This window comes from Perkinsus marinus (genome assembly GCF_000006405.1).
Source record: "Perkinsus marinus ATCC 50983 genomic scaffold scf_1104296970858, whole genome shotgun sequence".
Lineage (NCBI taxonomy): Eukaryota > Perkinsozoa > Perkinsida > Perkinsidae > Perkinsus > Perkinsus marinus.
This window is the reverse complement of record NW_003202288.1, coordinates 23,091-44,420: the sequence shown is the minus strand read 5'-3', so window position 1 is coordinate 44,420 and position 21,330 is coordinate 23,091. Positions and strand designations below refer to the sequence as shown.

At 51.4% G+C, this 21,330-nt stretch overlaps 8 protein-coding genes across 8 annotated transcripts; 5 read left to right on the top strand and 3 right to left on the bottom strand.

Moving 5' to 3' along the window:
• Positions 1-157: 157 nt before the first annotated feature.
• Pmar_PMAR024478 (DEAD box ATP-dependent RNA helicase, putative) lies at positions 158-2,710 on the top strand (the record flags this gene model as incomplete). The annotated part of the gene is made up of 14 exons (XM_002767236.1): positions 158-258; positions 304-409; positions 456-688; positions 730-802; positions 852-938; positions 1,066-1,170; positions 1,219-1,352; positions 1,379-1,475; positions 1,522-1,695; positions 1,743-2,069; positions 2,117-2,269; positions 2,313-2,402; positions 2,455-2,602; positions 2,649-2,710. The coding sequence occupies 14 exons, from the start codon at positions 158-160 to the stop codon at positions 2,708-2,710; spliced, it is 1,890 nt and encodes a 629-aa protein (XP_002767282.1).
• A 1,099-nt stretch (positions 2,711-3,809) lies between these two features.
• On the bottom strand, positions 3,810-4,553 carry Pmar_PMAR024477 (hypothetical protein; the record flags this gene model as incomplete). Its single annotated transcript, XM_002767235.1, has 1 exon — positions 3,810-4,553. The coding sequence occupies one exon, from the start codon at positions 4,551-4,553 to the stop codon at positions 3,810-3,812; it is 744 nt and encodes a 247-aa protein (XP_002767281.1).
• Positions 4,554-5,019: 466 nt separating this feature from the next.
• On the top strand, positions 5,020-6,936 carry Pmar_PMAR024476 (conserved hypothetical protein; the record flags this gene model as incomplete). Its single annotated transcript, XM_002767234.1, has 6 exons — positions 5,020-5,288; positions 5,392-5,518; positions 5,569-5,694; positions 5,743-5,955; positions 6,027-6,136; positions 6,180-6,936. 6 exons carry the CDS (start codon positions 5,020-5,022, stop codon positions 6,934-6,936), a joined length of 1,602 nt encoding a protein of 533 aa, XP_002767280.1.
• A 301-nt stretch (positions 6,937-7,237) lies between these two features.
• Positions 7,238-7,656, top strand: Pmar_PMAR024475 (Dosage compensation protein dpy-30, putative; the record flags this gene model as incomplete). The annotated part of the gene is made up of 2 exons (XM_002767233.1): positions 7,238-7,328; positions 7,373-7,656. The coding sequence occupies 2 exons, from the start codon at positions 7,238-7,240 to the stop codon at positions 7,654-7,656; spliced, it is 375 nt and encodes a 124-aa protein (XP_002767279.1).
• A 464-nt stretch (positions 7,657-8,120) lies between these two features.
• On the bottom strand, positions 8,121-10,630 carry Pmar_PMAR024474 (hypothetical protein). The gene is made up of 6 exons (XM_002767232.1): positions 9,409-10,630; positions 9,229-9,342; positions 9,042-9,186; positions 8,869-8,996; positions 8,550-8,680; positions 8,121-8,457 (listed from the first exon to the last, which is right to left on the bottom strand). Exons 1-6 carry the CDS (start codon positions 10,607-10,609, stop codon positions 8,212-8,214), a joined length of 1,965 nt encoding a protein of 654 aa, XP_002767278.1. The 5' UTR covers positions 10,610-10,630; the 3' UTR covers positions 8,121-8,211.
• A 590-nt stretch (positions 10,631-11,220) lies between these two features.
• Positions 11,221-11,671, top strand: Pmar_PMAR024473 (hypothetical protein; the record flags this gene model as incomplete). Its single annotated transcript, XM_002767231.1, has 2 exons — positions 11,221-11,482; positions 11,532-11,671. The coding sequence occupies 2 exons, from the start codon at positions 11,221-11,223 to the stop codon at positions 11,669-11,671; spliced, it is 402 nt and encodes a 133-aa protein (XP_002767277.1).
• Positions 11,672-12,694: 1,023 nt separating this feature from the next.
• Pmar_PMAR024472 (spliceosome factor, putative) lies at positions 12,695-17,950 on the top strand (the record flags this gene model as incomplete). The annotated part of the gene is made up of 23 exons (XM_002767230.1): positions 12,695-12,800; positions 12,848-13,070; positions 13,126-13,359; positions 13,406-13,484; positions 13,533-13,658; positions 13,868-14,058; positions 14,111-14,771; positions 14,824-15,336; positions 15,384-15,523; positions 15,610-15,745; positions 15,929-16,062; positions 16,115-16,232; positions 16,266-16,412; positions 16,463-16,610; positions 16,654-16,735; positions 16,785-16,953; positions 17,005-17,064; positions 17,113-17,195; positions 17,305-17,338; positions 17,391-17,444; positions 17,489-17,596; positions 17,656-17,777; positions 17,842-17,950. The coding sequence occupies 23 exons, from the start codon at positions 12,695-12,697 to the stop codon at positions 17,948-17,950; spliced, it is 3,777 nt and encodes a 1,258-aa protein (XP_002767276.1).
• Positions 17,951-19,433: 1,483 nt separating this feature from the next.
• Positions 19,434-19,880, bottom strand: Pmar_PMAR024471 (hypothetical protein; the record flags this gene model as incomplete). Its single annotated transcript, XM_002767229.1, has 1 exon — positions 19,434-19,880. The coding sequence occupies one exon, from the start codon at positions 19,878-19,880 to the stop codon at positions 19,434-19,436; it is 447 nt and encodes a 148-aa protein (XP_002767275.1).
• Positions 19,881-21,330: the final 1,450 nt, after the last annotated feature.

Here is a 21,330-nt window from a genome sequence, read left to right as displayed (position 1 = left end):
TGCTTTAATTGTAGTATTCGCGATAAGAGATGGCTCTCGCAGTGCGGTGGTTATTCGTTTCACTGTTCGAATGGCGGCGGTCCTTCAACTGTCGGCCCATCCTCTTCGAAACCAACGTCTAATCTCTCGGAGCTTCTCCTCCGGCCTAGGTAACGGTATGCTTGAATACAGCCCTCCTCCTGCGGCAACCGATGCGACACCAGTTGGAGAGGGCAGCCTGAGGCGGCCCCTGAGTGCCGATGTCCCTATGCCTAACAGGTCAGGTGCTGGCCAGGTGAATATCGGGTGATGGACTAGACGTAGGTTCACCTCCTTCGATAGAGTTAACTCCTTCCATCGGTTCGGCTTGGACAAGGAGCTCCTCGTTGGTCTGCATAGTTCTGGTGCCGTCACACCCACCAGAACGCAGGTACGGTAGTGTTGGTTGACGGTGTGGTCAGCGCTTGGTTGCTCAGGAGGTGTGCATACCCGCTATAATGGAGGGCCAGTCTGTGCTCGTAGTGGCACAGACTGGATCAGGGAAGACTATGGCTTACGTATTGCCTATCCTGCATAGACTGCTGAGGTCCAATCCTGACAACCTCTACCCTCTGGAGAACAAGCCCAGAGCGGTCATTCTGGTCCCCACTAGGGAGCTCGCAATACAAGTAGGCGTATTTTGGACGCTTTTCGGGAGAGATTCTATCAGGTGATCAAAGTAGTGCGCCAACTGACAGCACAGGGATGTAGAGAGGTTACTAGCACTGGTTTGGCTGCTGGGTTAAGCTATGTTAAGGAGGCGAGGGCTCTCAACCAAGGAAGGGTACTGGAGACTGGGGGCTAGAGGGGTCTTGACGGCTCGCTTTTTCTAGGGAGATGTCGTGGTGTGTACTCCTGCGAGGTTGCTCCTGCATCTGATGAAAGGAAATGTGAAGTTGGGCGAAGTGACGCATCTTGTGGTGAGACGCTGCCTTCTTCGATGTCGATGGAGATCATCTTGCCAAGTGGTCTAATGGTTAAGGGTGTGGTTTTGCAAGCTGAACGCACAGGTTCTAACTCCATAGGTGACGTTTTGCTACTTGTTAGATAGATGAGGCCGATACCTTGTGTGATACCTTCTATGAGAAGGAGGTTGCCGACGTAATTTCCAAGACTTTCAAGGCCCGAGGAGCCGCGAGGTCTGCCCCTCTGGTAGATGAACACGGTGCTATGATACACAAGGCTATGCCTCGGTCGTAGGTGGCCTTCGTGGGCGCTACAAGGACAGGAGCGGTCAGTAACTTCGTACGAACCTCCGTCCCGACCCATGTGGTGGTGAACCAAGTCGTTGCTCCCGACGCTCACATGACCGTCCCAGCTCTCGAACAAGTAAGGTTGGCATTAGGACAGTATCGTCCAGTTGGTACACCGTCGAGGTCTTCGTCCCGATGGGGGGCCGGAAGAGAAGTAACGCCTTGGTTGACACACTTGAAGAGCGACAAGTGCGAGGCCAGAAGGTAGGACCCCAGTCTCGGGAGGTGACGCGGTGTGGCCCTCTGGCAGACCCTTATATTTACCAACACTGTAGCACGGTGTAGAGGAGTTGCCAAGATGCTCGAGGCTGAGGGCTATAGTGTCAGCTTACTCCACGGGGAGATGGCCTTCAAGAACCGACGGAAGGAGTTCGCCTCATTCAAGGGTGCCTCAAAGACTGGCACACCAGCGAAGGAAATTATGGTGGTGGTTTCCTTGTGGTCTTTTCTCGATACAGTCGGTGACTTTAGGTTTGCACGAATCTGGCTAGTCGTGGCTTGGACTTCGACGATGTGGGCCATGTGATTATGTACGACTTTCCTTACACGCTGGCGGACTACATTCACAGAGTCGGCCGAACGGCAAGAGCAGGTTGGAAAACGATTACGAAGAAGCGGAAGACGCTTTCCCTGCCAGGCCGAGCAGGTCGAGTTACGGTACTGTTTCGGAAGAAAAATCTCCCAGTGGTTCGGAAAATTCAAGAGGCCAGTCGGGCCTCGAGGCCTCTAGATGTCCGGTTCGCGTCTAAGAGCATTAATAAAATACTAAAACTAGAGAAGCTGAAGCAGGACCTTGAGGTGGGCAGTTGACAAGATGAGTTTCCCACGGTTACTCACGGGCTCAGACGAAAAAGGTGAAGTTGAAAAAACGTAGTGCTTATGATTGGTATCTTGCTCGTCGCAAGAAGATGGGTTTACCACCAAGGGACAATCTGTGTGGGCCTGCTAAGCGGGCTGTTATACAGGAATGGCGAAAGCGGTACCGCATGGACAAGAAGGTAGTTCCCTACTCACCGCCACTTTTCTATGGAGACCCTTCAGTTGGTGGAATTGGTAAGTCGAGGAAGGTTGAAGAAGGGCGAGGTCTTGCCCAAGATGCCCAATCATAACGTAACGCGGAGCGACTCGCAAGTGGGGACAGGGAGCTCACTATGAATTCGCTGGCAAGCCTTTGAGCGTTTAGGAGCAGTCGGTGCTCAAACGGGACGCGGATACGGGGTCGATGTTGCGTGTTAATGTCCGACGTAACGAGCGACTTCTGGTTAAAAAAGGCCTCCTTAAACCAGCTGATGATGAGGAAGGTCATGTTGAGATTAGAGATGTCCAAGTTGGTGAGAACCTAGTGACGTATTTGAAGGCGGCAGTTGTTGTGCTCAGGTGATGGTATCGTATTACCCAAGAAGGAACGGACAAAGCGAGAGAATCGTATGGTGTTCTGATGGCTTGCATGCTCACAATGTTTCCGAGATTGCACAACATTTCGTTGGGTTATGAAAGTCTCTATCTCGCCAGTAGATGGTCGTATACAAACGTGAAGCTCAGCAGTAGCCTCTTCTGAGGCTAATGAATATCTCGAGACCTCTTTTTCGAACATCCTGCATATCAACGCATACCGTAATATAGGGAGAAAAGTCGTCATGGGCATGAGGAATATTATCGAGTATTAAACACTAGCGATGCGACGAACTTCATTCCCAACAGGGGGTCAACCGCCGAAAATGAATCTTCTAACACCTTGTTTGAGTCGGACACCAGTAGTGGGCACGAAGGCAGCAGCTCTTGGGGCAGGGGAGGGTCCGTCTAGGAACCCTCCAGCGGGCCGGCCCCGGGAGCTACGGCGCCTTACGAACCTACTGCAGCAAAGAGCTGCCAAGACAGGCACATATGTGAAGTACCCGACGGCCCTCTTGAGGTTGATGCTAGAGGAAGTGTCTCGCATTCCCAAAGACACTCGCCTGCCACACTCAGCCGTCGGGGCAGATACGACTGGGTCCTCTACTAAGACGATACTCCTTCAACGAGGTGTTACCTCAGTACCTTGAGCCCTCTTTTGATGCCTTTGCGGTGGGGCAACCACTACGGGTCTACGATGTGTTGTGTTACCGATCGATCTCCTTCTCCTGCAGTTGTTGTGATCATCGGGTGACTCCTGTTGGGGACGATGGTCTCGTACCATATCTACGATGATCTGCTAACCTAATAGGTGAGGACGGTCCTTACAGGCTCCCCTCCTCTTCCTCCTCCTCCTGGGCCCAGTAGGGTCACTAGGCCGATGAGCCCGCTCCCGATCAAGACCAGCGAACAGCAAACCTCCCAGACTGCTGGCTCTGCGACGACGAGAGATCTTCCCTGAAGACCTATATCATACTAGACTGCGAGCTGAACCTCCGACCTCGCTGAAAGATCCCCCTCAACATTCTCTCGCCCATCTCGTCCTCCCACTGCCGATGCAGCATACCCGCATCACAGTCCGACGCTTCGCTACAATCACTACTTGTTGCTATCAGATCAGATAAGTATCCTGAAATTAAAACTCCTTCATAGGGTACTTCCTATACCCCTACCATCCTCCTCTTCGTCATCTTCATCGCCTCCTGACGACCCCGACACACTCGCGGCATCATCGATGAACTGATTCTTCCTCATTTTTTTCCTCCGCCGTTTCTGACCCCCACGAGCAGCCAAGTCCACCCCAGTGCCAAGAGCCTCCGGTTCGGAATTGCATTCTTCGGGCAGGCCCTCGAGGGCAGTAGGCTCGGGCACCACGCTCATGTCCGGCTCAGACACACTACGTCTCAGCTTCCTACGCTGCTTCACTTCAATGAAAGTGCTGGTGTCGTCACCGAGGGGATCGTCTACTCTCACAACTGGCTCGACTATTCTTTCCTTGGGTGGAGTTTCTCGGGGACGGGCAGTAGCTGGCCGTCTACTACTACCAAATGCTTTGCTTCTGTCAAGGAATTTCCGCAGAGTATTTCGACCACAACTTTTCCGCCTCCTATCGGTGAACTCCACTACGAGCCCTTCCTCACCGTCCTCTTCCTCGCCTACATCATAGCGGAGTTTGTCGAAAGTCAACAAAGGAGCGGTAGAACTACGGGGCCCAGCATCACCAGATCTAGTTGCAAGCCTTCCCGATAAGACATTACGAAGCCGCAAGACCCTCTCAACGGCAGTCTCCTCTACTTTGGGGTCCACAGGGCCGCAGACCGGCCTCACCTTGACGTTACTACAAGCTGTAGACTTCTGAGGATCAGCTACTACTGTGAGATCGGGGACCATGAAAAATGGGGAGTGTGCTGGCAAAATGACGTGTATTCGTTGTCCAAGCCGGAGTTGGTTCTTCCACTGTGGAAAAATATAGTGACAGTATGAAAATTTGAAAATTGTTATTTTTGGGAGTTCCTGAACACTTCGCTGAGCTTCTATAGTTAACGAGGAAGGCGCTCAACTGCGGGAGAGCGAACATATATTCCTCCACATTGTCATCAACACATGCAGTTGACTTTGTGCATATTATCTCACCTCGGCTACTTTCGTGAGAAAAGAGTCTGACGTGGTAGACCATACGAATCACATTTAAAACGTTCACTAACAGCCTCAACCGGTCGTACTAGTAAACGAGTCGATTTTGGAAAGATTCCACTGGTGAAAGGCTTCAGTTCTTTGCGTTGAGGAAACGCAAGATTTTGTAAGATAGCAAGAGCTGATTTAATCTCATCGTCGTGTTAAGTTCCTCTGCATTCCTATGAGCTCTCGAAGACAGGCCCGACGGGCCCGAGAGGCTGTAAGTGCCTCAGCGGCCAGCCAGGGGGTAGGCCTGGACAGTGGCGCTAAGTTGAACTATGAGTATATGGTGAATATTGACGGCATACTGAGGAATCTAAGAGAATCTTTGGAGGAGAATAGGAGGATGCAGAGAAGGTTGGAAGAACATAATAGAATTCTCGTGGACTTTATGAACGAAGAGGACCTGTCAACTCGACGGAAACCGAAAAGATGGTATCATTCGCTGAGGTAAGTTTGCTTGTGCGTGCGAAAATAATCGACCGTTTCCATACCACTCCATCGCCAACTCGTCTCGAAATGCACCGTAACTCTCTATCTCATTTTCCCTCAGGCCTGATTGCATCGATAGCGATCGGAGCCTTCCTCCAACTTTGGTAGAGGCCTACGAGAGGGACATGAGAGCTGCTGCCTTAAGGCCCATCAGTGCCACTCGACCTTTGTCACGGGAAGAGAAGGAGGTATCCTGTTGCGCACTGCGAAGATTTTCTTATCAGACGTGGCTGGTCAGGACCGTGAAGGCGTCGAATGGGCTGTAGTGGAGTCAGTTAAGGAGGGCCTGTTGGAGTCGATATTGAACAGTAGTGGAAATGGTGAAGAGTGTTCACCCGAAGTGCGGGAGAAAATTCACCAGATGGTAAGCTGAGGACGTATCTTGAGGTCGACCGACGTGGATTCAAAACAGGTCGGATCGTGTAACGACTACAATGAAGTTGAAGAGTTGGCAACTGATATGAGCATCGTAGTGGAGATAGATTGGCACCGAGTGTACGAGCTGTTGGTGGGCAGAATTGGCAAGCAGTCCCTTGAATGGCGTCATTGTCGAACCCCAGCCTGCGCGAGAGCCCTATGGCAACACCATTTGGCCCCTGGCATCAACACCTCGGAATTCACTAAGGTAGTCTTCGGGACTGGCGAACTCAGACTGTCGTATCACTACGAGTGACATTGGCACTATGTATGTGGTAGGAGGAGGACCTTCGTCTCTACTACATCGCTGAGGCCCATCACGGTTGGGACTGGCCAGCAATCGCAGCCGAGTTGGGGACCAACCGCACGCCCTGTATGTGCTTCCAGAGGTAGGCCATTACCATCACTTCATCACATTCAACCTCTATGTAGATATTCCCGGAGTCTAGATGCTAAGATGATCCCTAGGAACTTCACTGAAGAGCAGGACGTACTGCTTATGAAACTGGCTGAGCGTCACGGCCCAGGGTGTTGGAATGAAATTGCCTATCAAATGGGTACTGGTCACCAGGGCCCTCAAATACGGCATCGCTATAAGTATTTATCAGCTAGGAGTAACCGCGGCCTGGGGGCAGTGTGGAGCCCTGAGGAGAATAAGAGGTTGAAAATGGCGGTCAAAATGTTGGGAGAACCGGAAAACATAGATTGGACTGTGGTGGCTCAGCTGATCCCGAATCGATCGAATACATCTTGCCGCGAACGGTATGAGAAGATTTCCCAGGAGTCGTTGGGGTACGACCAGGACCCGTGGACGGAGGAAGAGTCGGAGCTCCTGAAGGCCCTTGTCGCGGAGTTGGGCCCTAGGTGGTCCCTCATCAGCCAGAGGTTCACTAGAAGATCGGACAATTTCCTCATGCGGAGGTGGAATGAGATTGGGGACGCAGATGAGGTTCGTAAATTCAAACAGGACAGAGTGGCGATGAAGGCGATTATGCGAGGAGGGCTGAACCCGGACGAGCGGCCTGAAATATCCCCTAGTGATTTCCAATTGCTCCACGATGCCAATGAGGAGCCTTCGGACACTCGTCCTCGAAAACGAGCACGGCGGCAAGTTCGAGGGAAGAAGAAACCTGGAGGTGACTCGGTTGGTGACTCGGTGGTGACTCGGGAGGTGGGGAAGGAGTGGTAGCGGATAAATGTATATTTGGAGCTGTAGCGAGCATTGAAGCTGCGCTGAGTATTATTAGTGCTAACAATAGCAATACGAATTCGAAACCGTCTTAGTATCGAACTGCCCTGTAGTGTTCAGTGGTGAGAATTTCCTGCAGTGTGAGAATCGGTTTTTTCAATTAGATTTAACCGTTAATTGATCAACGAGTAATAGGGTACGTCTGAGCGTAACCTTTATCGCTGTTCACCGTATACGGGACAGTAGTTGTCACAAAAATAATTTTCTTATAAGGCCATTGCTTTTAAGAAGCGTTTTTTCAATGTCAACGGCAGAGAAGACCGACGAGACTGTCATGGACTCTCCTCCTTCTGATGACAAGGAGGAGGTACCGGAGGAAGCTCAGCCCGAAGGTAATAGCGAATTGGGGGTAATCAATGCACGTCTGTTGTTTTAGGGGAAAGCAAGGCCTATACTGATGACGGCAAGGCGGCGGCTAGCATCGAGAAGGCCGCTGAGAAGCCAGTCCCGGTACTCAAGGAGTTGCCTCTGAGGCAGTGGCTCGATGAGACACTGGTGCCGGTGTTGGTCCCGGCGTTGGACGCTGTGGCACGGGAGAGGCCCGAGGACCCTGTGGGGTTCGTGGCTGAATATTTACTAAAGCACAACCCTAAGGACGCCCAGACGGAAGAGGAGGAGGGAGGCGAGGAGGAGGAGGAGGACGGTCCGAAAGAGGATTGACTTTTACACTTATATCATTAGTGTGGCAAGTGTGTTGGTTGTTTGTTGAGTTTCAACGTCGGGATGGAACCCCTGAGTGCCCTTTACCTCGTGCTCCTCACAACTATGCAAAATTGGAGACAAGACTAAAGTTAATACACCAAAGGGAGCACTCTCGTTACTATCAGCCTACCATTATTCTTGTTGAACATTTGCGAATTCGAGAATTTGCGAGTAGAGTCATTTCGTGTCCATCTCATCAACAAAAGCGTGTGTGATCACTGATGGAAGAACAGCTGCCACCCCAGAATACTCTGCTACTACGTCGTAGTAGTAGAACCCAATCCACGACTATCTCCACTACTCTCAAAACGACTACCATTCATAGGAGTACGCCCTCTATTTTAGTAGTAGTCCTTGTGTTAACGACTTTCTACACTTTGTCAACTCAATTACGGTCAGTGCGAGTAAAAAAAGGACAAGTCTTGGTAGTAGCACTATGAATCCTACTTATGTATTGATGGAGGCGTGAACCATATTTTAATGATGCAATCGAAATAAACGACTATTAAAACTTCATCCCAATTTGGCCTTTTTCCGCAGCCTTTCGCTCCGCCGTAGTGTCACACGCCCTTGTTCCTTGCCCGCGGGCTCCAAATCGATGACCTCCACCTTAGCCGCTGGTTTGGGGACAAGACGCTCCTTCAGCTCAGCGGTGAGCCTCATCACATCCTCCCTGAAAGGGTCATTCGGAATTTTACTCCACTGCTCGAGCTGAGCCAAGATGACCTCAGACCGGAGGGCAAAATGTTTTCGAATAACCTGACCACACGAGTGAGATCAAAATCCGGTAGTAGTAGTAGTAGTAGTAGTAGTAGTAGTAGTAGTAGTAGTAGTAGTAGTAGCAGTAGTACCTCCTCGAAGCCCAATGGGGGGTCTTTGAGATTCTCCAGCATAGCCCATCTCAAGCACTCCTTCCTCACCACATGGTTGTATTGTTCGGAGGCTCGCTGGCCCCCCGGGGTGCCGGCAAAACTCTCATATCCTACCATTTACGAGAAAATGGATACAACAGTGTTGGAGTATATGTTAGCTTGTTACTTTCTATACGAATTCGGGTGGGAAACGTCCCGAAAATCAATAAGAATTCCCCAAAAAAATTTCAGAATTTTCATTTTGTCACCAACACATGTAGTCGACTATATGCATATTTGCCCACACTAAAGGGCCTACCAGGCTCGTTGAAGTAAGGCTCTGCCACAAAGATGAGGCTCTGAATAGATAGCAGGATTTGAAGCAGTGTCGATGTCGGTGACCATCCCGGACCACTCCAAGTGCCCAGCAGGGAGAGGCAAACATGTCTGAGGAGGGAGATGAGCGTTTCAAGAAGGGGGAGTGGGGCCTACCCGTCCGAGTAGAGGTTCGGGTTGAATCTGACAGTGCCCTTCCCTGTGGTAAGCAACGCCACGTTGGGAGGGGCCCGAGGGTAGTTGGTCGGCACTTTGATGTCGAAAATGAAACAACCATTCGCATACGGCGTATCCGCTGGACCTGCCAGGAGCATATCTTCGTAAGGGGAGGAAACGTGATGACCTGTGATGAGAGCTCTGAGGAGGTCCGTCCGTCGATCGTCGTAAACTACGAAAATCGAAGAGTCCGGGTGAAGCGGCAGACTGGTCGCCAGGCATCCAAGCTCATTATGAATCCCTAAAGCATCACAGCTCCTCATAGTATTAATAAAATCTTCGCAGTGCGGTACTCCCCCTCCACTACTTCTGACAGCTGCAGCGGCACTGGGTGGAGCGCTACTCTTCGCATACTTGTGCACATCTGATATACCAGCGCAGGATGCCAAACGGCAGTGCTTCAATGCCGCCACGTAGGGTTCTCCTCCAGGCCCCTCCTCTTCCGTTTTGGTGACCTCAGCCTTACGTTTACCAGCAGCTCGACCCCTAGCCTGCCGACCACGTGGAGGCGTAGGAGAGTCCTTCCATCGGGCCCATTGAGTTTCTATAGAATCAGCCAACTGCTGAACCCTCGGGCCCATCTTATCATCTCCTACAGTCGCCTGGACGGCCAGGGTCCTCAGAGCCGTGAAGACAGTGTTTGAACCATCCCTCACCGGTGAGCACAGCAACGGTACCAACGCCTCCTGCTTGACTGCCGCCTCCAAAAACGTCAGCATCGATTCCAATACCGTCTTTCGCCGACCACACAGATCAATCCAAGACTCCCTCAGCCACTCCATGAGTCCGTCCACAATCGTCCGGGCGAATTCTTCCGCTATACCTCGGGTTAAAACGAACCCAGACGCCTCCAGAGCTCCTGCGAGAAACTTCAGAATTTTCGAGCAGGTCCTGTCGAGAGGCTGCTGAAGGGAGGTCAGCACGTTGCCTCGGCTCACTCGACTGGCATCATCGTATTCACCCCCGCCGAATCCAATGCCGTTTTTCTTCACGGCCTGAACCTGACCGGGGACCTCGTACAAGCCCAACAGGTCCACATTGAGGCCCTTAGGGGTAGTCACAGAGCTGGAGGGCAGTCGACTACTGCAAGAGCCGAGACCACTTTCGACCTCTGCTGCATAGTTGGTCAGTTTGAAACTTAACGTCTCGGCAGCCGAGATAACACTTTTCTCGGGCCACCTCGAAGACGCTTTCCGTGCCTTACTGCAGGTCGCACAGGGGCCAGGGTCACGAGCCCTCTTGAATGTTCGAAGGCACTGTGAGCAGGTCAGTGGAGTGTCCTTCTCCAACGCAAGGATGGGGTCTTTGGACGATACGCTCGGTGGGGGCCCGGCCGACTCGTTGTTGGGGTTGGGCTGTAACTGCGCTATCAGACGGAGGAGTTCCTCTTTACTGGTACAGGACAGAATGACGGTAGAGTAGTCCTCTGGGGCCGCCTGCTCGACGACCTCTTGGGGGGCCTCTTTGGCACGCTTGGACGCTTGGGACTTACCTCGGCCTCGTTTCATGAGGGGGGAGGGGAATCAACTGCATGAGAGGAGCATTGAGTAGTAGAAGGGTGATTTGACGACAGGGGGCTCGGAAAACGCCGATCGGATGAGATTTCTTCAAAGTGGATGCACTGAAGGTTCGTAAGACAGCTTAGGAAATGTGCAACACCCACAGTAGTATTACACAACGATTATGCGCAGTGGAAAAAATCCGTATTTCGACAAAATTACGCACTTATAATCGGCCGGTTTTTCGTGCTGATAACTTCCAACGAACACTACCAATGGCTGGTCGACGGTGTGTAAGCTCGAAGCCTGCTGCTCGTGAGTCGAACGAGGAAGGTCTCGTCTGCTGTCACTGTGGGAGTGGGGACTTTCCCGACCTCCTCATTTGCATTTGCGATTGTCATAAAAAGTCGGAGGACGCCGGTCTGGTGCATCGTCAGTGTGTCGAGGGATTATTACGGAAGACTCTCGCGAGCCACTGCCCAAACTGTCGCAGTGAATACTTCATCCCTTCGGACTGCGACGAGAAACTACGTCGGACTGCCATCCGGTTGGCCCTGGTTCAATTCACAGCGGCGATAATTTTCTTCGGAATTATCATAACCGTTGGGGTTATTCTGGTCATGCCGGGCCCACCTGAGGAAGGGGACCCAGAGGAAGAGATCCCCCTCAGTGGCCTAGCCCAACTAGTAGTGTCCCCCAAGGACTGGTGGTCCGAGTCTGTTGTTGAGGAGTTCATGACCACAGTCGAACCCTCCTTCCCCAGCCTGGGGAGATCGAGCCACTTCCTACAAAAAGGCATATCCCGACGTCGCCACAGGATGCTGGCACTTAGACTCGCTGCGGTTGCCCTCATGACTGTGGTGGCCCTAAGCCTCTTTTTCGGTAGGTGCCCCGTGGGGTAAGTGAACTCCTCCTCTACTCAGCGTGGCAGGTACGAGGTCGTTGCAGAATCGTCGAAGGGCCATCACTCAAGACCTTGAGACGCTCGACTCTACCCGTCTGGTTGCTCTACTGGATGAGCTACTGGGCCCTAATGCCCGTATGAAGGCCGAGAGAGATGGTCAGTGGTAGTTTGTCGGGAGGGGAGTTTCTTCGGAGTGGCCGTTGGTTCAGATTCTGCCGCAGTTTTACCTTCAACGTGAGCCCAAGTGAATCATGCAAACTCAATGGTGTTAAGCAGTTGTATTTTGAAGGTCATCTGTTATTTGTTGAAGTGCAGGGAATCTACCCGGGGTCGTGCCATTGTCGTTGTTTCATCTCATGCCAGAGTACGGCGAACCTCCGTATGGATTGGGAGCATCTAGTGTGGTCGTTACAGAGATCGTCAGTCCCTGGACAAGGCAGTGGCAGACCTTCCTCATGTGATGGGGTCGTCGGATGGTGACCGTTGGGCCACTCAGGGACTGCCTTCTTCTGTGTTGTATCGGAGTCTATGAAGAGGTATACTCGACGGTAGTTCACACGTTGTGGACGATGGATGCCTCGATCGGACAAGAGGCGCCGGTAGGGGTGTTGGGCACGGCTGAAGGGTAGATACGTAGGGCTTCTAGTCGCTGGCAATTTGTCCATCCACGGCGGGCCAGTGAATTAAGGGTATGATATTAGTCTTGAGATTGGAAAGGAAGGAGAAGATGCATCAGGGTAGGGTCTGGTGCTGTGATCGAGAGGACGTTGAGGGGCTCAAGGCCCTTGGTGGCAGGTAGTGGCAGGTCTGTGGTGATCTCGAGTTCTCGTCGTTTCTTATGACGGTGGTGCTGTTCGGTACTACCATCGAGAGGATCTCAGAGTGGAGAGGGCCCCGTCTGAGTGTATATCGATTGGGGCCAGATCAACAGCCACACTGTCATTGGTTCTGCTCTCTGTATGTGCGCAGCATAAGGATGATACAGTTAGTGGCAATGGGGTCGGCCCCTCCCCATTATGACGGGGTACGAGTCATACGTCCATCCTGGTGTTAGTTCCATGAACTCCATGGAGTTACCCTTTACTGTTTGTGTTGGGTCCCTCCCTGCTCCGTTTGGTAGTGTTGATGGCAGTAGAGTGTTGACGAGTGGTCGTCATTGTTGTTGTTGGCCTCGTCCTCCTCCTTTAAAAATGCCTCACTTCTACAACATGACGTTGTCGAAGACCTCGGCCGTCACATGCGCGGTGTATGGTAACTTCTCGGCACCGAAAGCTCAGGAGATAGTCGTGGCCAGAGGTGCTGCCCGAGTGGGCGTTTTTTGGGCCTATTCCGTATCTTGTCAGGCTCGACCTTGGAGTTGCTGCGTCCTGATGAGCAGAACAGGCTGCAGACTGTGATATCTGTCAACTGCTTCGGCCTCATACGTTCGCTGGAGACCTTCCGTCTGGTGGGGGCCAATAGGGACTACCTCCTGGTTGGCTCTGATTCGGGTCGAATCGTCATTTTGGAGTACAACACTACGAAGAACATCTTCGATAAGGTCCATCAGGAGACCTATGGCAAGACGTGAGATTTCCGTCACTGCGCCACGAAATTCGACATGCTACTGCTGCTGTTTTAGGGGGTGCCGACGTACTGTACCTGGTCAGTACTTGGCTGTTGACCCGAAGGGAAGGAGTTGTATGGTCTCGGCTGTGGAGAGGCAGAAGTTCGTCTACATCCTCAATAGAGACCTTCAGTCGAGATTGACCATCTCGTCCCCCCTGGAGGCTCACAAGAGCTACACTATCGTGTTTGCCACGGTCGGCCTGGACGTTGGCTTTGACAACCCACAATTCGCTGCTATCGAGTGCCAGTAGGTTGAAGGAAGTTCGATGAGGAGTGGTAGGGCCGATTATCAGGTACGATGACTTTGGGAAAAAAGGCCCTAACCCGCAGAAGTTGCTGACTATATACGAGATGGACCTCGGAGTGAATCATGTAGGGCTAAGGCCTATAGGCTTCCAATGGAACGGTCTTATGTGTTAGGTAACTAGAAAACACAGTGATAAGATCCCCTTCACGGCCCATGACCTCATCCCTGTACCTGGGGGCACCGATGGGCCTGGTGGTGTCCTGCTCTGCTGTGAGAACTTCTTGTCGTATTACAAACAGGTGAGCGGTGGTAGTAGTAGTAGTAGTAGTAGTAGTAGTAGTAGTAGTAGTAGTGGTAGTAGTAGTAGTAGTAGTGGTAGTAGTAGTAGTAGTAGTAGTAGTAGTACTAGTAGTAGTACTAGTAGTAGTAGTAGTAGTAGTGGTAGTAGTAGTAGTAGTAGTAGTAGTAGTAGTAGTAGTAGTAGTAGTAAAGTAGTGTCATCGTTTAGGGTCATCCTGTATTGTCGTGTGCCATGCCGAGGAGGTTGGATACTCCTGCTGAGAAGGGCCTTATGGTGGTCTGTTGGAGTCGGCATAAGCTGAAGAATTTCTTCTTTTTCCTCATCCAATCCGAGTATGGAGATCTCTATAAGGTTACTCTTTCCCATAAGGAAGGAGTAGTATCGGAAATACAGTGCAGGTGGGCTATGACGGGTTCACCCCTGGGGGCCCTCAAGGGTCTCTTCTTGTAGTTACTTCGACTCGATCCCAGTTGCCATCTCGATCTGTGTGCTGAAGACCGGCTTCCTCTTTGCCGCTTCGGAGTTCGGCAACCACGCCCTTTATCAATTCGCCAGCTTGGGCGATGTTACCCCGGCGTTGGTGACATCGTCTCATCCTAATAGGGAGAATGCGGTGGTGGCGTTCAAGCCGAGAACGTTGAAGAATTTGACGCCTTTCGATGAGCTCAGCAGTCTGGCCCCTATCACGGATATGAAGGTCATGGACTGCTTCAGCACGCAGACGCAAGTGCTGCAAGCTGACGGCAGTGGTATGCAGCAGACGGTGACCACTGGGATGTCCGTGGGGTGTCAAATTTACGCCCTGTCGGGTCGGGGGCCACGCTCAGCGTTGAGGATACTGAGGCATGGTCTGACCCTCGGGGAGGCGGGGGCCTCAGAACTGCCTGGACAGCCTAATGCACTGTTCACGATTAAGCCCTTCGGGGCTAGCTACGCACCGGTGGCAGAGGGAGAGGTGGAGTCTGACCGCTACATCGTCGTGTCGTTCGTGGACCAGACGCTGACCTTGTTGGTGACTTCTGATAACATTCATGAGGTTACTGACTCGGGGTTTGCTAAGGAGCAGCCGACCCTCTTCGCAATGAGGATGCAGGATAAGAGCGCTATCCAGGTGGGGCTACTGTCGGGCTGGTTCGATGATCGACTGAGAGGCTTCTCTTTAGGTTATGCCCACGGGTATACGTCATGTCGCGGCAGGCAGAAGGACCACGGAGTGGAGGGCCCCGCCGGGCCGGCAGGTTACTATGGCCGCTAGCAACGGCTCGCAAGTTGTCATTGCTCTCTCGGGAGGAGAAATACAACTCTTTGAGCTTGATGCTGATACTAATGGTCATCTCAGTGAGGTTGCCAAACGCGACATTGGGTGTGAAGTGGCGGCCTTGACGGTTCAACCATTGTCATCTGGTCGAACTCGGAGCCAGTTTATGGCAGTAGCAGGAGTGGATTCCTCGGTTCGCGTCCTTTCCCTCGATTCGGACCGTCCACTGCGTCAGCTGGCCGCCCAGGCGTTGAGGACTACTGCCTCGTCGGTGTGCATGCTGCAGTTTGGCGAGGGCACGACGGCTACGATTTACCTCGCTATTGGTCTCGAAGACGGGGTCTTGGTTCGTTCGGTTGTTGATGGCGTGACGGGCCAGCTGTCGGACCAGAGGCAGAGGGTGTTGGGCCCACGACGGGTTGGTGACTAACGTGGTGGGATCAAGTTTAGGCTTTGTCCCTTTAGGTTACTCTTTGCCCTATTACGGTAGATGGTGGACGGCCCGCGATGGTGGCAATGAGCTCGAGGCCTTTCCTTTGCTTCCAAGCTAACGACTACTCAGCAGCTGGGGCCTCTGGGGGACAGTACCAGTGTGTGCCACTCACGTAAGTGGTTATGGAGCTCGGGGCTTAACATGTTGGTGCTTTTGCAGATTCGCTGCTGCCGAGGATGAGGATGCTCCCGGAAGCAGCAAGATACCGGCCTTGCCTCGCTTCGACCATGCAGCGCCCTTCAGTATTGAGAACTGCCAGGAGGGTATATGCACAACGAGTCAGCGTGTGTTGAGGATCGTCAGTGTGGAGAGGCTGAACGAGACGTTCAATCAGGTGGGATGGTCTTGACGGTTGGCGAACGAAGGTCAGCGTCGTGGTCGGTGTGGGAAAATACGCACATGTGTCGGTGACAGTGTAAAAATTCTGAAGAAATTTTGTGAATTTCCTACTGGTTCGTGCATATACGTGAGGAAACTTTTCAATTCAGCTGGGGAAAGCCAATCTTGGTCGTGATAGGTGATGGTGCCGCTGTCCTACACTGGGAGGAAGTTTTTGCCGTTGCCGCCGCCCAGGCTGTTGTCGGGCCAAATGGATGCGGCTCAGATGGACAACAGGATCATGCTGGCCGTGATGGAGTCCGACCACAATACGTAGGATTGCCCGGTGGAGACCCGACTCTGGTTTATAGCGTGCTAATGGTAGATACAATGAGGAAACGAAGACTGAGATTAGGGATGCTCTTAGGAAGATCAAGGTGGATGCAGGAGAGGAGGAAGATGCGGATATGGACCCTCCGCCGGAAAGCCAAGTAAACAGTCTTGTGTGAGTGACGCTGAATTGTGATGACTGTCAGGTTGGTACCTATATCGCTGGACAGGGCAAGTGGGGCTCGTGCATTCGAGTAGTGGACCCACTTACGGCGTCGACCTCCTTTAAATTAGACTTGGATGTGGACGAAGCCGCTACTGCTATGACGGTATGCTACTTCTATCAGTTGAAGGTGACTGGACGCCGGTGGCAGTGAAATATCTTTGAGCGTGTTGTTTTTAGGATAACCGGCCATGTCTGGTCGTGGGCACTGCCACTGGTGTGGACCCTCATAACCCGTCGAGATCTGCGCACGGCAAATGTTACATCAAAACGTATCTTTATGATGAGAGCTACAACTTGCAGCTCATCCATGTAACGCCTTTGGAAGGTAGGCTCTACCATAAGCAACAGTGATATAAGGCATCGGTCAGGTGTTCCTTCTGCGATGTACCCATTCGAGGGTCGGCTGCTGGTGGCCTTGCGTGGATCGCCGACTGTCGCGCCCGTCTTGCGGTAAGTGTGTATTGGTTTGTTCCGTCTGGACTGCATCGTTTGGCATTAGCATTTACGAGTTGGGTAAGAAACGTCTGTTGAAGAAGTGTGAATACAAGTTCTTGCCGGAGTCGGGTGGAATCATGTGGCTCGATGTGAACAAGGATCGCATCTTCGCCGCTGATAGCCGCGACAGTATTCTAGTCTTGAGGTGGCGATACAGCGACAATCAAATGCAGGTGAGCCGAAATCTGGGGAAAGGAACCCACATGCTATGACGACTCTCTCAGGTTATCTCGGATGATACTTATCCGAGGTGCATTACGGCGGCTGCTGTTCTTGATTATAATGTGAGCATTGTTATTGGGCGCGCGCTTTTTACAACGGTGTGCTCTCAGACGATAGTCGTTGGAGACAAGTTTGATAACATCGCTGTCCTGCGAGTTCCGGGGGATGCCAAGGATGCTGGTGCTTGGGGAAGGTACGTACTCTATTTTTTATTTGGTGCTCAAGTTGGATGATGTCTTCCTGTTGCTCAGGCCAATTGTTGAGGCGGAAGGTGTGTCGACTTTGAGGTTGGTGCCTGGCAGAGACAACGACTATGCATCTGGGAATACGTTTAAGGTGAGTATATGAGGTACGTAGTCGTGGTGGATGGTACTGTTGCTGATTTCAGATGGACTTGATTGGTCATTTCCATGTGGGAGAGACTATCACTTCTCTCCAGAGGGTGAGCCAAGTTCCTGTACGCCCTAGTGACTCGAGTTCCCTCAGGTTACGATGGTAGCAGGCGGAGCGGAGATCGTCATTTACTCCACTGTTCTTGGCACCATTGGAGCTCTTTATCCCTTCTCGTCCAAGAGGGAACATGGCTTCTTACAGGTGAGGCTCGTCTTCTGCTGCTGCTGTCGTTTACTTGAAAGTGTGACGGTCGTGATCAGGCATTGGAAATGCACATGCGCAATACAGCGGCTTCACCTAGCCTTACCGGAAGAGAACATGTTATGTATCGTTCTTTCTACCACCCTATAAAGAACTTCGTTGATGCTGACCTGTGCGAAGTGTAAGTAAACCACTTCTCTCGTATCTCAACAGCGAGCTAATACACGGAGTATTGGTATTCTTAGATATTACCAACTCCCGGCTGAGAAGCAGCGACAAATTGCTGTGGACATGGACAAGACCCCTCAAGAAGTGATGAAGAAGTTGGAGGATATCCGCAACCGAGTGCTCTAACTGCTCGAGTGTCTGCATCATTCGTATCGGGTATCAGTAATCACGTTATTGAATAAGCAGTTTCGTAGGGATAAGCTCGGCTGTAGTTGTGTTTATTCTATAGTGAGTTACCATTGCATGTTAGGTTCTGCTGTGGAATGTTCGGTGTCGCAGGTGAGCATAGGAGGAAATTCCTCCGAGGAATACGTAGAGTACATTAGAGTGGGGCAGATTGCCCGGCAAAGACTTTTTGGCCTTCTAAGGATAATCTTCATCGTGAGGACGTCAGGTTCTGCGCTCGACTCCTTTTTACTGGTTCTGGTTCAACCAAATGGCTCAAGGGTTTGGCTCTAATTTGACTCAGTTTTGAAAGGCCGTAGATTCTTCTAAACTCGAGTTGGTGGTTCACAATTGTGTATCGTTATGAGTTGGTTCTCTGGTTCGTTGCGACTCGTCCAGTGAGCAGTGGGACTTGAACTTCACTCGCATCTCTACTACGAGCCTGGTGGTTTCACCCCCCCGAGGGCAGTATAACTTACGGAACTGGGACTCGCAGAACTCCAGAGCAAAGCAGGTTGAGTACTGTACAAGATCATCGACTACAGTGGATCTTCCTCGGGCCTCTTCGTCCGGAAGACTCATTTTCATGGCATCGGCCCTATGCTCGCCAGGACACTTTGGGAGCTGCATGACAGATCTGGCGAGCTCACTTTATGATACTTCTCCATGTAACACTCCCACTGCTAACTACTTCCACTACATTCACGCCCTGCATACCTCTCAAAGGCGCCGAACCCCGTCAGTAACGACCAGGAAAGAGTGTTGGTTCCACTAACGTAGTCGAAAATTCAAGAAAGCCAATTTCGCTAAAAATAAGAAATCAACCTGGGGAAGTCCCCCTTCCATGCCTCGCACATTAGCCGGGCAGCGATGGAGAACAATTGTTAATCGGACATATCTGTAATGTTCTTACATCTTCTTTGAATTTGTTTCGGACATCCAACACGTCTTCGTCAGATGCCCCATCCAGATCTTTATTTATAAGGCGTAAGGTTTTTTCGCCAGAGATGTACGAAGCAGAATATTCTCACTCGTAAAGGAGCATCGGAGCTCGAATTGTCACTTGGCCAACGGAGGGATTTATAGAGTCTGAATGGACTTAGATTTCCATACGCCTGAGACACATGATGCATTGCTAAAGCTTGGAATGGCTATTACAGATCGGAAGGCACGAGATAGGGATGATGATGAATCACCAAGAAAAGCAACTGGTTTATGGTCTAGAGTGAGAGAAGAACATAGTCGTCGCAGAGCAGCTTTGAATGCGGTCCGCATTATGCGGGTGCTATACTACTGCCATCTTCCTTCACCCAAAAACCGGCTATGAGTAAATCGAACTCAGAGCTTTTATTCACGGCACCAACGACAAGGGAGGGTAGTGGTAGCCACGAAATTTGAAATGTATGGTCAGCCGCTATCGCCGGTGCTGTGCCACCCAGAAGAATTAACCTCTCGGACCAAGAGCCTTGGTAGTAAGATAAGCATACACTAGATGCGAGTCGGGATTAATCTTGTATGAGATACGAAAAGCCTCATCCATTGAGTCTGGCACGCCAGTCCTCGATTCGAGGAAATCTCTAACTTCGAAAGGAGCCGCACCAGAGGGTTGTGGGCGGGCGGGATCAAACTTCATGATCACGTGCCTTCTCCGGGAAATTGCCGCAGTGAGTTGCTTCACAGTCATTCCCTCCGGGAAGAGCTTCCGTTCCAATATAAGCTTGAGAGTTCCTTTAGCGGTGCCTTGGCCTAGTACGAGATCATCGATGATCTTTTTTACCTCGTCTGAAAGAACACGCCGTTTATTAGCAGCACGGCTTATATTGCGCTCATGGATCGCGTGTTCACCAGTGGTCCATATGCGAAAGAGACCATCATCGCCTGGAACGATCATTGCCGAGAAAGGACATGGGCGATAATCCCGCCGACTACGAAACGGGCACCGATGCCAGTGTATGGCTTGAGCTGAGCTTGTTGTCCCGCTAGTTTTGCGCCCATATTGATTCTGGCGGACCATCTTCAATTTGAGAGTAGACAAATTTGAAATACGTGCCAGCTTTCTCCGGCGACAGGGTGAGTAGCGAATGGTCCTCTTTCAGTTTATTTATAATAAATAGGACATCTTTCACACTCCTGCAAGAAACAGGTCAGTAGCCATCTTGGCTCAAGTTGTACTGTTGTGTCGATCAAGTCCAATGGAAAGTCCAATAACGGCATCGGGCGAGGTTTTCATTGGTTTCCGCTGGAGCTTTCGCCGCCTCGTAAGTGTGGGCAAGAAGTGGTGTTCGAGGAAGCTGTGTCGACGTCTCCGCTCATCAGAGTGGTGACCGACGACACATCAGTGGGAGTAGTAGTGCTGCTGTCAGTCAGATCCGTATTCGTGGTCGTTATCAGAGAGGACAGGTTCAAAGGTCCGGTCTCACAGGGAATGAAGGTGTCCATGTTCAAGGCAAGATTGGTGTTACACTCTGACTCCCAAGTCCACCATGCCGGGGATAGTGATGGGCACCGATGCCAGTGTATGGCTTGAGCTGAGCTCTTTGTCCAGCTAGTTTTGCGCCCATATTGATTCTGGCGGACCATCTTCAATTTGAGAGTAGACAAATTCGAAATACGTGCCAGCTTACTCCGGCGACAGGGTGAGTAGCGAATGGTTCTCTTTCAGCTTATTTATAATAAATAGGGCATCTTTCACACTCCTGCAAGAAACAGGTCAGTAGCCATCTTGGCTCAAGTTGTACTCTTGTGTCGATCAAAACCAATGGAAAGTCCAATAACGGCATCGGGCGAGGTTTCCATTGGTTTCCGCTGGAGCTTTCGCCGCCTCGTAGGTGTGGACAAGAAGTGGTGTTCGAGGAAGCTGTGTCGACGTCTCCGCTCATCAGAGTGGTGACCAACGGCACATCAGTGGGAGTAGTAGTGCTGCTGTCAGTCAGAGTCGTAGTCGTGGTCGTTATCAGAGAGGACAGGTTCAAAGGTCCGGTCTCACAGGGAATGAAGGTGTCCATGTTCAAGGCAAGATTGATGTTACACTCTGACTCCCAAGTCCACCATGCCGGGGATAGTGATGGGCACCAATGCCAGTGTATGGCTTGAGCTGAGCTTTTTGTCCAGCTAGTTTTGCGCCCATATTGATTCTGGCGGACCATCTTCAATTTGAGAGTAGACAAATTCGAAATACGTGCCAGCTTACTCCGGCGACAGGGTGAGTAGCGAATGGTTCTCTTTCAGCTTATTTATAATAAATAGGGCATCTTTCACACTCCTGCAAGAAACAGTCAGTAGCCATCTTGGCTCAAGTTGTACTCTTGTGTCGATCAAAACCAATGGAAAGTCCAATAACG